The following is a 15013-nucleotide window of genomic DNA, read 5'->3' as shown; positions in this document are numbered from 1 at the left end:
CACGTATAGCATAAAGTTTACCATCGTAACCATTTTTAAGTGCACACTTCAGTGGCATTAAATACATTTATAATGTTGTGCCACCGTCACCACTCTCGATCTCCAGGACTCCTTTTCATCTTATAACTGAAACTGTATGGTCATTAAACTGTAAATCCCCATTGCCTGCTTGCCTCCAGCCCCTGGCAACCTCCATTCTACTTTCTGTCTCTAGGATTGTGACTACTCTGGGTGCCTCCTATGAGTGGAATCATACAAGATTTGTCTTTGGGGGACTGGCTTATTTCACTTGGCATAATATCCTCAAGGGTCATCCGTGCTGTGGCACGTGTCAGGATTTCTTTTCTTTCTGAGGGTCAGTAGTGTTTCATTGCAAGTATATACCACATTTTGCTTATCCATTGGTCGTCCATCAGTGGACACTTAGGTTGCTTCCGTGTTTTAGCTATTGTGAATAGTGCTGCTGTGAACATGGACATACAAGCAGCTCTTCAAGACCCTGCTTTCAGTTCTTTGGGGTGTATACCCAGAAGTGGAATTGCCGGGTCATATGGCAAGTCTAGTTTTGATCTTTTGAAGGAACCACGACACCGTATTCTGCAGCGGCTGTACCATTTTACATTTCCACCGGCAGCACACATGGGTTCCAATTTCCTCCATGTCCTCTCCAACACAGGACATCTTATTTTCTGGTTTTTTTTTTTTTTTTTTTTACAGTAGCCATCCTCATGGGTGGGAGGTGGTATCTCACTGTAGTTGTGGCTTGCATTTCCCTCGTGATGAGTGATGTTGAGCATCTTTTTATGTGCTCATAGGCCATTTGTGTATCTTCTTTGCAGAAATGTCTCTTCGAGTCTTTTGCCCATTTTTTGAATCAGGTCGTTTCTTTTGTTGTTGTTGAGTTGTAGGGGTGTTCTCTGTATGTTCTGAATATTAATCCCTTATCAGACAGACACTTGATTTGCAAATATTTTCTCCCATTCTGTGGGTAACCTTTTTACTGTGTCAAGAGTGTTTTTAGATGCAGAAAATTTTTAAAGTTTCGTTAAGTCCATTTTGTCTGTATTTTTGTTACCTGTGTCTTTGGTGTCATGCATCAGAGGGATCTTTGCCAAATCCAGTGCCGTGAAACTTTTCCCTTATGTTTTCTTCTGAGAGTTTTTTAGGGCAAGGCAAGCCCTGTGAAGGGGGATTTTTCTGGGGGACTGCCAGGCGTGAAATTCGTAACAGTTCTATGGCCATGGCGCTTTTGAGGAGGCTCTAAACTGTTCTGCCCATTCCACTAGGTGCTAGGCGACCTGTTTTCACAGCTACCCTAGTTGTTATGGTGTGGTTTCTCAAGGCTAGTGAGGACCTGAGGGAGAGGGATATGGGACTAGGGCAATTAAAACTTCACGTAGCTCGCTGCTCTTACCAAGATTCAGCAGTTTTATTGAACAAACAATTTTTTCTGGGTACTAGTCCCCATCAGATATATGATCCACTAGTATTTTCTCTCATAATGTTGTGCCACCGTCGCCACTCTCCTTGACTCTTTTTGCCTGTGTTGTAACTGTTTGTATGGAGGAGGGCATTTCTGGAGGACCTTACTTTAACATTTTGGGAGTGCTTCCCATTCTACCTCTTAACTTCCTGTGAATCCATACAAATGCAGTGTGGCCTCTTTTGTTCCACGTGGTATTTAAGTTTACACTTACTCTTTGGGTGCCACCATAGTTCATTTCCTGCCACATTGTTCTACACTTGTCTTTCTCTGTGTGGATCAGTCCCAACATCATTGTATCATCTGTGAACACAGGGTTCTTTTCTTTTGGAATACTATGAAGAGTACTTCTTATGACCATTATTGTCCAGCAACATGATGCAAAGAAGCAGAAATCTCTAGCTAAGTTATAGGGTACTTGAGAAAATAAAATTTAACTAGAAAATTAAAAGTGTTATTTCAAAGTGGCATGCCACTTTACGTCTCTGAAGCGGTTTAGAGAGCTTCTGCTGTTCCACAGCAATACTTGGCATTTTCAGTTTCGTATAGCCAATCTTGTGGGTGTGTAGCAACATCTCTTTGTGGCTATATCATCTGTATTTCTCTGAATCCCGATGACATTGAACACCCTCACAGATGTTTGTTTGGCTCATCCTTTACATTTTGACTCCAGTAGAATAAGCTTTCATTCCCACCCATCCATCCAAACTGCTCTGCTCCAGGATACCAATGAATAACTCTCCGTTGTCAAATCAAACAATCAACACTCGGTCCTCACCTTGGAGCTACTGGCAACACTTAAAAGATGATCGGAATGTTCTCACTTACCTTTGAAAATAATCACTCTGCTCACTGGGTGGAAAATAGGCTATCGGGAGAGCCAGAGTGGAAGCAGAGAGACCAGTTAGAGACTTCTGCGGTTGGAGAAGAGAAGAGGGAGTTGATGATGGCTTGCAGTGCACTGGAGAGTGGGGGTCGGGGGCGGTGGTGAGAAGAGGTCACATTCTGGATATATGTTGAAGGTAGGGCCAAGAGAATTTGCAGATGGACTGGCTTTGTAGTGTAAGGCTCTTCTAGAAACGCTTTCTTTCTTGGTTTTCAGGACAATGCTCTCTCCTGGTGGTACCCCTACCATACCAGCCACTCCTTCTCCCACTTCTTTCCTGAGTCCTCATCTTATCAACACCTATACATGGAATGCCCTGGAGCTAGGTCCTCACCCAGTCCTCGTATCTGGTCCTTTCTCTAGCTGCTGGCTCTGCTCCCTGGGCAGTGGCAGCCGGTCCCATGGCTTGGATATCATCTCCAGACTGGCAGCTCTCAAGTAGACATCTGACTTCTCTCCTGAATTCCAGACTCAGTCATCTGGCTGCCTAGCTGGCATACCCACGTGGGTGTTTAGTAGGCATCTCAGGCTAAACACGTCCCAACGCCTGCTCTTTCCACACTCATCTGCACCTCAGTGAATGGCAACTCTGTGCTTGCAGTTGCTCAGGGCAGGGCCACTGGAGTCCTCCTTTGCCGCCTTCCTCTTACACTCTACGTCTGCTCTGTCAGCAAATCCTTTGAGCTCTACCTCACAATATACCCAGATTCTAGCCTCTTCTCACCACTACCGCTTCAACCACCCTCCTAAAAGCTTCCAACATCTCCCACTTGGCACGTCACAAGGTCTCTAAGGATTCTCTGCTTATGCAATGGCCCATCGCCCTACCCCTGCCTGCTCTTGGATCATGTGACAGATGGAGTGATCCTTCAGTACTTCTCAGCTCTGGTCACTCCTTTGCTAAAACCCTTCCGTGCTTCCCATCTCCACTGAAATAGAGACATAATTCCTGAGGCACCTGGGTGGCTCAGTTGGTTAAGCGACTGCTTTCAGCTCAGGTCATGATCCTGGAGTCCTGGGATCGAGTCCCACATCGATCAGGGATGTCTGATGATGAGAAGCAGGGAGTCTGCTTCTCCCTCTGACCCTCCCCCCTCTCATGTGCTCTCTCTTTCTCTTTCAAATAAATAAATAAAATCTTTAAAAAAAAAAAAAAGAAACATAATTCCTTACCTATCCTTACCAAGTCTTCATGTGACCTGCCTTCACCCACAGCCCTCAGCTGCCACTCCACAATGCCCACTCTGTCCAGATAATGGTGACCTCCTTGCTGATCTTCAAACATGCCAAGCGTGCTCCCATCTCCGGACCCTTCCACTTAGCCTTCCCTCTCCCTGATTTGCTCTTCCCCTTCTCTGACCACTGGCTTCAAATAGCACTCCACCCTAACATCACCCTTGTTCCCCTTGCACTGCTTCATTCTGTTCCATCGCACATATTACAACCTGGCACATCATGTAGTTACCTTTCTGTTTGTGCCAGGTTTGTAATTTTTTTTCATTTTCATGGGATCATAGACTTTGTCTTATTTTCTACCATGTCCCTAGTACTAGTACACCAGTTCATACATAAGGACTCAACAGTGATGGGATGAATGAATGAAAGGATGAATGAATGAACGAATGAGGAGAGGTGGAATGTGTCAGCTTCACTGTCAAATTAGGCTTCTGTAAAAAGCACCAAGGTTGGACAGCATCCTTCAAATGTGCCTGTCGGCCTGTCCTGAGCCATTTGCACATTAAGGACTAAGGATACAGTCAGAAGAGAGAGAAAGCTAGAATCCTTGACTTAGGATCCAAGCGGCAGGATTGCCTTTAATGCCACCATGGTCTTGAAAGGGGCTCTAAGGAAAGGAAGAAAGTCCTTACCAGTCTTACCCGTAACTGGGCCCAAGGTAGTGATTGCCACGTCAACCAAATCTTACTCCTCCTCACATCCAGAGATTTTCAGTTTAGTAGGGGAAGTAGAATGTGTTTGCAAAGGACCGTATATATGATAGGTCCGAATGCCATAGGCATAAAGGAAGTGCAGTATTGTGACTCGGTAGCGGTAGATCTTACCATTGCTGAACAACATACGATTCATACAATCGTAGATACATCGACACAGTTGAGTTTAGATCTTCTCAGTGTTGATCTGAGCACCCGCTGTATGCCAAGAAGTGCACTCAGTACCGGCACACACGTCACCTAACTTAATCTCTCAACCATTCTGTGAGAGGCATCCTTTGTGTGGCCATCTTACTGGAGCAGAAACCTAGGCCTGAGGAAGTGAAGGTCGATGTCTAAGACCAAACAGCCAGAAAGTAGCACCTGGGATTTAGGGACAGGGAAGATGAAAGCCCCCTGAACCAGAAGAAAGGTGACTCTCTTCTTTTTTAAAAAGGTTATTTGTTTACTCTCAGAAAATCCTTTCTGGCTGGATTTGTTAGGCTAGGAGAACACAAGACTCCCAAGCTTACACAGCTCTCATGCTCTTAGCATCCAAGGAGAAGAAAAGAGCTCTCACGGTGCTTAGGAAAGGTAGCCTACTGTTTTCTCTTATGCTTGAGTTGTTTTGTAAAACACCACTAGACGTTGACATGGGTCATAAAAGCAGCTAACGTGACAATAAAGATGATTGAAGATTGTGTCTGTTCGGAAAAAAAATCATGAATAAAAGGAATAGTTTCTTTTTTTTAGGCGCATTGTTACATAAAATGTAAATACTGCAATAGAGATTCTGAATAGTTGGAGGATCTGATGTACTGGTATCATTTTGTTGCAATAGTTTTATAAAGAGATTCCCACCTGTAAGCTTTCTTTAAACCATAACATATCAGTTACCTCAATGTTGGGGTCCGTTCTCATTTTTACAAAGCATAGAACTAATTGGTAGCCTTTGCTTTATTTGGCGTCTTGTTTACATTTCTCTATTTTTCTGATGACCTAACTTAACTGTGGATTCATAAAGGAAGGTTTTGGGTTTATAAGGGGTCAGTGGATGGCATGAGGGTGAGTCTTCTCTCCTGTCCCCTGGTGCTGACACTGTGCCTTTTTTATTTCTGTTTTTCATTGGGGGAAATAGTCTGCACTCACACTCAGCTCATGATTATTAGGTGACTGAAAATGCATTACTAGGAGAAATGTTGTGGCTTTGGAGCTCACTCCTTTTGTGTCTTGCGATGCTTTCTTTCCATTTCTCTACTAACACATGAGTAGCTCCAGAATTTGAGATTCTGAGATCGTGTTGCGTGAGTAAATACATTTCTCGCTCTCAAAGTAGTAGTTGGAGATTTCACTCAAGGACAAGGATGGATGGATACTCCCTTGTTCTGTAGAAAACAATCACTTGATGGTCTGTTTCAGACTGACTGCCCTATAGGTTCTCTCCATGAGTATCCTCAAAGAGAACCCATGTTTCCTTTAAAAAGGTAGAGAAAGGTATGTTGGAGCAGTTTCAAGAGCCTTCCCAGAGCTGTGAGGGTTGAACCAAGTAAGGAGAGGGAAGATAAGATCATTTGGTGGGATCAAAAACCCAGAGTGGGAAGTGGCCACGTCATGTAGTGAGGACACAGGTCCTTTCCTGTCAGACAAACTGATATGAGGAATGAGGACATGCTTGTTTTCAAAAGTCATAGGAGACAATGGCTGGAAGCAGACCGGAGAACCTAGTGGTCAGAGTCCTTTAATGCCACACCAAGTTTACATCTTCTGCTCTGGATAATGAGAGAGCAGTGGATGTTCCTGAACTCCAGACTGTGGTGACAAGATCAGTGTCTGGAGAACCTTGGGAAGGTCATTAGAGAGCCCGATTAGTAGTTTCCAGCAGTAAAATGGGCATTGGTTTGCAAACACTTGTTCAGTCATGATTCCACCTCTGATGATTCCTTTGTAAATATTTAGAAAATAGTTTTCTTTTTTTTTTTTTAAAGATTTTATTTATTTATTTGAGAGAGAGAGAATGAGAGATAGAGAGCACGAGAGGGAAGAGGGTCAGAGGGAGAAGCAGACTCCCCGCCGAGCAGGGAGCCCGATGTGGGACTCGATCCTGGGACTCCAGGATCATGACCCGAGCTGAAGGCAGTCGCTTAACCAACTGAGCCACCCAGGCGCCCTAGAAAATAGTTTTCTAACTGTGAGAAGAGTCACCATGGCTTTGTCCTTCACAAACTAATCCATGGCCTTCATTATCCTCATATATTTCATTACAGCATGACCTGCTTAGGTAAGACTGCCATGATTTTATTAAATAACAAAGGTGGTATTGGACCTTTCTTCCCCCTTATTCTTCCCTGGTCCAAAAAGTTTTACAGCTTAATGTCCAGAAGCAGGGGGAATATTAATTTTAAAGGGTCAGCATTTTGCAAACATTCTTGGAGGAAGTCTGCTCTTGGTTTTGAGAAAACATTTCAGTGAGCATGTTTGCCCAAAGGAAACACCACAATTCTGTTCTGAAGTTAAGTTTGTAAACACTGGAAGTTTTTATTTTAATTTTTAATACAGTGTCAAGAAATTTTGCAGACTAGTGCAAAACTTTAGTTAGTGCAGAATTGCATCCCTGCAAGGTTGATAATGTCACCCGTGTTTAATGTAAATCTTTTATTTTTCCTTCAACTGAGCCCCAGAGGGGAGGTTGGTGTCTTGGCTCCAAGTTTTGAGGATATTCCCAAAGTACTCCTACATGGACAAGGAAAGATGTCAGGTTGGGGACGTCCAAGGAAAGAGAGGACCTATCCAAGTCTCCCAGAGAGGGGCATGACCTTTGGACTCCAAGAACATTAATATTGGCCACTCCCAAATGCTTTCTTTTCCACATTGTAGTTTCCCTTTGTTCCCTCTAAGTCTGGATAAAAGTCTAGAGCCTGGACTTGGCTGTGCTTTGGGAAAGTAAGGAAAGGGCCTGGGTCTCCACCAGCCTTAGGGAGCAGAGAGAGCACAACAGCCACTCCGGGAAGCGGGGTAAAGGATGGCAAGGAGTCATTGTCAGAATCTGTTGGGGTTGCAACTGGCTGGGTCATGAGTGACTACCCACATAGATCATTGGAACGTGTAAGCAAGCACACCTCAGAATCCCCCAAATATAAGAGGGGGGAAGGAATCAGGTGAAAGAGTGTTTTGTAGAAGCAATCACACGAATTCAGAACGCTGAACCTCGAACCCAACTTACCCTACCTCCCTCTTTTGCGCACATTAAAATTGGTCCCCTCCCTTCCATAGCATATGCTAAAGAACTCAACCAGTTCCTGGGACTTGGGGTTTCCACACATTTTAAGATTTACTTGACAGTTTATGAGTACGTCCAATTTTCTATCACTTTTTCAGAGGAAGTTCAATCAAATAGCCTGTCCTGACCTTTGTTTACTGCCTTCAACTTTGTCTTGCAATCATAAGGACAACAACTAAAAATTAAAAATAAGTCTATTCTAAACTTCCAACTTGCATATTTGCTAAATTTTTATGAATTTTGTTGTCAAATATTTTGAAGTATTTGTTGTTTTAAAGATTTTATTTACTTACTTGAGAGAGAGCATGAGTGTGGGGAGGTGTGGCAGGGAGGGGAAGAGGGAGAGGGAGAAGCAGACTCCCCACTGAGCAGGGAGTCTGACACTGGGCTCTATCTCAGGACCCCGAGATCATGACCTGAGCCAAAGGCAGACGCTTAACTGACTCAGCCACCCAGGCACCCCTTTTGTGAAGTTTTAAATAAGTTTTATTTTTAAAACCTATTTATTGGTTGATTCCCAATTATCTATCTGACTTTTGGTCTTTAAAGAATGCCATTAAATTAGCTAAGCATAATTACCCCCTACCTAAATTATGATTCCCTTATACTTGAGAAGCTAGTAAAACTATGTGATGCTTTTTAGCTTTTAGCATAATCACCATCACATGTGCAGTTAGGAAGGTCATCCCTCCTGTTCTCCACTGAAGTGCTTCTCAGCAGAAATCCTCCACATCTTTTTCAAAAGTCTCTAATCACAAGTTTACATGCAGAGGCCTTCACTTACCCAGTTTTACCTTTATCATCACAGCTCTCAGCTGACTACCATCTAATTGTTTCTTTTCACCATGCATCCTGACCTTCTGGCATAAAACACTTTGAGATTTGGTTACCAGTAAATCTCATGACCTGGAATCTTACATAACTGAAGTCCTGAGTTTGGATTTTGCCCTGAAGTTTAGTTTTGTTCCAGCAAAAGTAATTAATACAAGCTTCTTAAAGGCAGAAGTCAGGTCTTATTGTTCTTTTTTTCTGTTCTCTTCTGTTCATGTAGGTCAGGCAGTTAGGAGAGGGACTCAGCAAATATATCGTTAGGGACTGATGCTCAGGAACTTCCTGAGACGCAGAACACTCAACCTGTAACAACACTGCACCCGAGCAAGGTTTTGGCAAGTGACATCCATAGAAATTACCTTCCTATTTTAAGGTTGGCTCTTGTTAAGTCCTTCACTTGGCCAATATTTACTGAGCAGCCACAATGAGCTGGGACCTCAGAGCTGAATAAGATAAACCTGCCATTCCATGATGTCAGGATGTAATAGGGGCAAAGGCACTTTCATCAGTAATGACTACACTGTGTGTCAAGTTCATGATAGCAGTAAGGCATCCATCTGTAAGGCTTTTGTTTCGTTAGAGTCACTGAGGAGGAAGCCGTTATTTGGGCACTTAAAGGACATATTGATTATCTTTCTGGTCACTTTTTTTTTACTGAAGGAAGGGCTCATGAGGCAGTGGGGAATGTAGATTCAATCATACCTTGGGCAGGACAAAGGTTACTAGCTCTAGAGCAGAACTCTTTGGGGTCTGTTTCCTCATGTAGAAGATGGGAGATCTCATAGGACAGATGGGAGAATAAAATTAAGACAACGAACGTAAAGTGTTTACCGCAGCATCTTGTTCCAAATGGGTCATGTTATTATATAGGTACTTGTGCTGTCTTTATAATTACGCTCCAAAGCTCTGGTACTTTGGACAGTCCCTCAACAGTATATTAACTTAATAAAGAATTGAGAGTTAAATAGAATCAACTAAGTAGAAAATAGAAGAAAGTAAAATGAGCACTAGTCCACGTCTTGGCCAGGTTGCCCACCCCGGCCCTTTCACACTGAACCAGGGTGATCATACCACCCTGAATTAAATGGAGCCCCTTCAAGAGAACTGCAAAATGGAAGGAGAGCCGGGTAATAGGCCACATAAAGCCTAAAGTGATACTTGTTTGAAAACAGATATTTACTTTTTAATTTAAAATCTTTTCATTTCATGGATACACTTCACAGAGCAATTAGAACAACAAACATAGACACAATTTTCCTAACATAATGTGTAAATTTAAGTGGGGTGAAAAACCTGGACCCCCATAGATATACGTACATAGAATTCTGTACATCCAACAAAGTAGATGAAAGATGACATTTCCTAAAAGGTAACTCAAAATTGGACCTACTAAGACAAGATATTAAGCTGAATGTTTCATGAGAAAAGTTTATTTTTTTGGTGATAAGGAAAATATTATTTTTATAAATGATTTTAGTATGTATACATAATCAATGACTACACTGAAGAAGAAAAGCTCTCCTTCCACAGTTGCACATTTCTACAGACCGCAGAGTCCCTGTTAGGGCCACTGCTGCCATGATCATGCACTCCGTGTTTCCTCCACAGAACCTCTGTTCCACTCAGTGTTTCGGGTATTTGCTACATTAGACTTCTTCTTGTCACTACTCATTTCTTTCCCTCTACTTCTTCGTCCACTCTGCCTACTTCCTTTCCTTGCACAGCTTCTTCTTCAGTTTCTTCTAGAGCCTCTTGTGAGCACTGTGATATCTCCTTTCCAGCTCCAACACTGGCACCAATAATCAGACTTAAAAATAATGCTACAAGAAATAAGGGAAATATGTACACTATCTTGCCAAGCCTTTTGCTTTCATCCTGTTTCTCACCACCTCTGCCAGAATTACCACGATCAAAACTAAGACTTCTCCTTTCATATTCACTTGGATTTCCATCATCTGGCTTGCCTGGGGGACCACTGTCCACACTACCCCCATTTCCTGGAAGTTTACAGTCAGGGGGGGCATAGCCCTCCTCACAATGGCAGTGCCTTAAATCGTTGCAAACGCCTCTCCCATTACACATTTCTTTTGGTTCACAGTCATACTTGAGCACAGCATGATCAATGCAGGAGTAATTCACGCAGACTTTGTGTGGGGCACAAAGGGTGCCAGTGTCCACATCTCCGTCATCAGGGATATCAGTAATGTTATAGACATCCATGCTCCAGCACCAGTCATCTTTGTGAGCTACCTGAATCAGAGTATGGTGGGGTTTGATTGGTGGTACCTGTGTAATATTTGTACATACAAGTTTCCCACAAAATATATTCTCATCAAAACACTTAACATATCTTGGGACAGAAGCAGTAGGACAGCCACAGTTGCCAAACCGGGTCCCTTTGGTGTTCATAGAAATATAACAGTCTTCTGGGGCAGACATTGCATGGGCCCCATATAGATCCATGCACTGAATATCAGGGTTCTTACACCGGCCCATGAAACAATAGTGAATTATATCACACGATGTACCATCTTGCTTATAGTGGTCTCTGGGGCATTCTCTAGAAGTACCATCACAATACTCTGGGAGGTCACACTCTCCAAAAGCAGAACGACACATGAAGCCCTTATGTCTCAACTGGCAATTAAAACAGCATAGTCCATCACTACACTGTGCATGCTCCTTCAGCCTACATGTTTGGTCACAGCATGGGTTATTACCACAGTCAGGTCCACAGTCACACTCCTCATTGTAGTCCAACACACCATTCCCACACGTGGCTTGCCTATGCAGGCGACCTTTGGGCCGAGGCTTGTTAAATAGGCAGGCCCCTTTGTGTTCCCGCAGGAACTGATAGAAGTGGTCAGAGCTGCAGTTGCTGAAGCCACTGTCTTTAGTGATATTTTCATGCATGAGGCAAAAGCGTTTATCTTTACAAATGCAGGCCGAGTGGTCGTGCTGAATACCCAAGTTGTGCCCAAGCTCATGGACCATGAGCGCTGCAAACAGGAGGACATCTTCATGATGGAAGGCTTCAACAGCTGCTGCAAAGCCTCTTGAACAGGCACCATTGAGAAATGCCTGTCCCACGTCCTCTTCAGGATGATGTCCCACGATCATGTGGGCAACATCGTGCTTCACACGATGGAGGAGCTGCTCCTGTCTCCAGCTATTGAAATTCCTGAGTGTAACTCGCAAGTCCGCTGGGACTTCTATGAGGTCCCCCTCGGTCCAAATCTCCATTCCAGCCAGCACCACCTCGGTGTTTATTTCCCGACTGAAGATGTTGGCCAGAGCAGTGATGTCCATTACTCTCTGGACTGTCTCATTGACGTTACTGCCCCACATTTGGAACCGCTGGTTGTTGACCACGACAAACATCTCCACATACTTGGTGTGTGACCAAAAGGAGGACAGTGCCTGTAGACTTCGAGGCTTCCTGCTCCCTTGTTGCCGGCTGGTGGACACCACTTGGCTGCCTTTGGAGGTGACACTACAGGAGACTCGAGCTTGGTGTGCCATGGTGTACAGTACATGTTCAAACCGTTTTGAAGTGTCCATGGGCTCAATGCCATAGGGTTTCCCCTCCTTAATCAGGATGCCCCTGAGGCCTGAACAGGTGTTGAGGGAAACAAAAGAACCTGGGACTCCTTCTATGTAGCCTTCATAGTGACAGTCATGCGAGATGAAAGGCGTTTCTTGCCCCAGGACACCATTGTGGTAGCTGAAGACTGGGAAGTTATTCACAAAATAGTCTCCCTTCACCTTCAGGTGAATCACCTGTTTCTGGCCCTGCATTAATAGCATATAGGATGCCTTTTCCCCTGGGTCTTCCCTTCCCTTGACTGTCAGACCCTTGGGGATGACTGTTTCATAAGAAGAGTAATATACAGATCCAGGGTCACAGTACAAGCTTGGCAGGAAAATCAGTACCAAGACCAGCATGATCCCCAGCCTGACACACGGAGGTCCTGGCACTACTGGTGCCCGCCTCGGGGACACTTGGGGAGCCCAAGTCTGAAGCACTCTGCCAGCCTCATAGGTAACCACTTGGTATTTCTGTAGAGAAGACAAGGAGGAGGCAGAGTGTCTCAAAGGAGCTGCCACTGACGTGGCCATCGTGAATCGGTCGACGGTGTGTGGCCTCTGTCCATCAGCAGCAGCTCTCCCTGACACAGAGACCCTCAGGCATTAGCTCCAGATCTATGCTGGCTGCATAAAGGGTGGCAACTGCCTGGCTGTGAGAGGCATAGCCTCTGGCTGTGGCCTTTCCAGTCTTTCTGATCTGTTATCCTTCAGATAGCGTCCTTTCTATGTGACTTCCTTCCACAGCATCAGCTTCAGTGTTCCTTGGCTAAGGGCCTTTTGGCATGATGGACTGATGTAATCATGAAGGACTGCAAACGCTAAAAGGCAAGACCCTACCTTGAGAGTGGAAACAAAACCTCCATGCCTTCTCAACTGTGCCACACGGAATGCCCCACCCCCACCCCTCCTGTCGTCCGTTGCTTGGCTAACTCCAAGTGTTCCAGGCCAGGGGGCTTAGACATCTTCGGAGGGCACACTCTGTTGCTCACTTCCCCTCCTTTGAAACTCTTGCTCTGTAACACATGGACATCATAACTCAGATTGTTCTTTATCCCTGGATGGCATTATAGTGATACGCACATCTCACGGGCCAGTCTGTTAGATAAGGCAAATGGCCACAAGATAGACCCAAGTGGGCTGGTGACTCATGGGGCCAGGGTCAATACCCCTGTTTTAACATCATCAAAGTTCGTTTTCCCAAGTTCTGTTTATAAAACTGCCCAAACGTGTGTAGGGGCTGCCAATAGAGCGGCCTCCTCTTAGGCGTGAGTATCATGGGCACGTTGGTGGGTGAGTCCAGGCCCACACCCTTCTCAGGATATCCCTGACATACTGGTATGCTAAGATTATGCCTGTTGTAAACTAGGTATCCTAAAAGTCTCTCCTGTGTTAGAATACGGCCTCCATGTGTTCGGTGACCACTTCTGTCTGTTCCTCTTTATACCCTCAGGTCTAGAAGAGTGCTTGTCCAAGAGTAGATGAACAAGAATTATTTATCAAGTGAATAAATGACTCCCAGGTTATGAGTCCTGTGATGTCTCATCTGTTGTGTGTTGTTTGTACTTGCTCGATGCCTGCCCTGAATGGCTAAAAATGTCTTCAGGAAAACCCATAACCATGCTGACTAATGGCACATTTGTGATCTCAATATGTACCTCTTCTTACATTTAACCTTTAGCCAGCAGTTCACTCTCATGATTTCTTCCGGCCCCACCTTTGGCTGAGAAAAATAGAAGCAATCCAAAGAGTACTTCCACATGTAGGTGCCAGGTGAGCCCACGTGTATCTAGATTTTCCTCCTACTATAGTGGATAAGTTGTCCATGCTCCAATCTAAGGCCAGTCCCTCTGCTTGTATGCGGAGTCTCCTTCCCTTTCAATTTCTCGTGGACTTTGTTTGCTTTTCCAGTTGTCCCTTCTCCCTTTTCCATCTTAAACATCTGTTTGTCCATTAGATCCAGTCTCATTATATGCTGTAATATCTCACCTTTATGAAACCGTCCTTCTCAGCCCGTATCATTCTCCAGTCGCATCCAGTTTCTCTTCTCTGTTTCATAATGAAACCCTTTGAAAGAGTGTATAAACATTCTTGTTCCAGTTTGCATCACTACTTTTTTCTTTTCTGAAATGTTTAACTTTGAATCACAGCACAAACACATTACATGCATAAAACAGAAATTTATTTTACACTGAATTATTAAAAAGAGGGAAGCTGAGCCAGGCACAAAAGGACAAATATTTTTATTTATTTTTTTAAATTTTTTATTTACACGCAATTTAACAAATGGTGTATTATTAGTTTCAGAGGTAGAATTTAGGGATCCATCAGTTGCATATAACACCCAGTGCTCATCCCATCAAGCGCCTTCCTTAGTGGCCATCACCCAGTTACCCCATCCCCCCACCTACCTCCGCTCCAGCAACCGTCAGTTTGATTCCGATGGTTAAGTCTCTTATGGTTTTGTCTCCCTCTCTGTTTCCATCTTATTTTATTTTTCCTTCCCGTCCTCTGTGTTTATCTGTTTTGTTTCTTCGATTCCACATATGAGTGAAATCATATGATATTTGTCTTTCTTTGTCTTCTTTCACTTAGCATAATACCCTCTAGTTCTATCCAAGTCATTGCAAATGGCAGGATTTCATTCTTTCTGATGGCTGAGTAATATTCCATTCTGTATCTCACATCTTCTTTATCCATTCGTCTGTTGATGGACATCTGGGCTCTTTCCATACTTACCATACTTCGGTCATGGACATCGGTGCTATAAACATTGGCGTGCATGTGCCCCTTGAGATCACTACGTTTGTATCCTTTGGATAAATACCTAGTAGTGCAATTGCTGGGTCATAGGGTAGCTCTGTGTTTAACTTTTTGAGGAAGCTCCATACTGTTTTCCAGAGTGCCTGTACCAGTTTGCATTCCCACCAACAGTGTTAGAGGGTTCCCCTTTGTCCGCATCCTTGCCAACATCTGTTGTTTCCTGAGTTGTTAATTTTAGCCATTCTGACTGGTCTGAGGTG

At 44.0% G+C, this 15013-nt stretch overlaps 2 protein-coding genes across 2 annotated transcripts in view; one reads left to right on the top strand and one right to left on the bottom strand.

Annotated features, from left to right (window-relative positions):
• Positions 1-15013, top strand: part of TMEM116 (transmembrane protein 116) — a 181490-nt gene that overhangs the window by 91380 nt on the left and 75097 nt on the right. The window lies entirely within an intron of this gene.
• Positions 9808-13470, bottom strand: LOC118356285 (disintegrin and metalloproteinase domain-containing protein 1a-like). Its single transcript, XM_035724016.1, has one exon. The coding sequence runs from the start codon at positions 12522-12524 to the stop codon at positions 10074-10076; it is 2451 nt and encodes an 816-aa protein (XP_035579909.1). The 5' UTR covers positions 12525-13470; the 3' UTR covers positions 9808-10073.

This window comes from Zalophus californianus, chromosome 14 (genome assembly GCF_009762305.2).
Source record: "Zalophus californianus isolate mZalCal1 chromosome 14, mZalCal1.pri.v2, whole genome shotgun sequence".
NCBI classification, from domain to species: Eukaryota; Metazoa; Chordata; class Mammalia; order Carnivora; family Otariidae; genus Zalophus; species Zalophus californianus.
This window is presented reverse-complemented; position numbering and strand designations above follow the sequence as displayed.

Coding starts and splice junctions, on each gene's coding strand:
- LOC118356285 (XM_035724016.1), bottom strand. CDS start 12,524: ATGGCCACGTCAGTGGCAGCTCCTTTGAGACACTCTGCCTCCTCCTTG.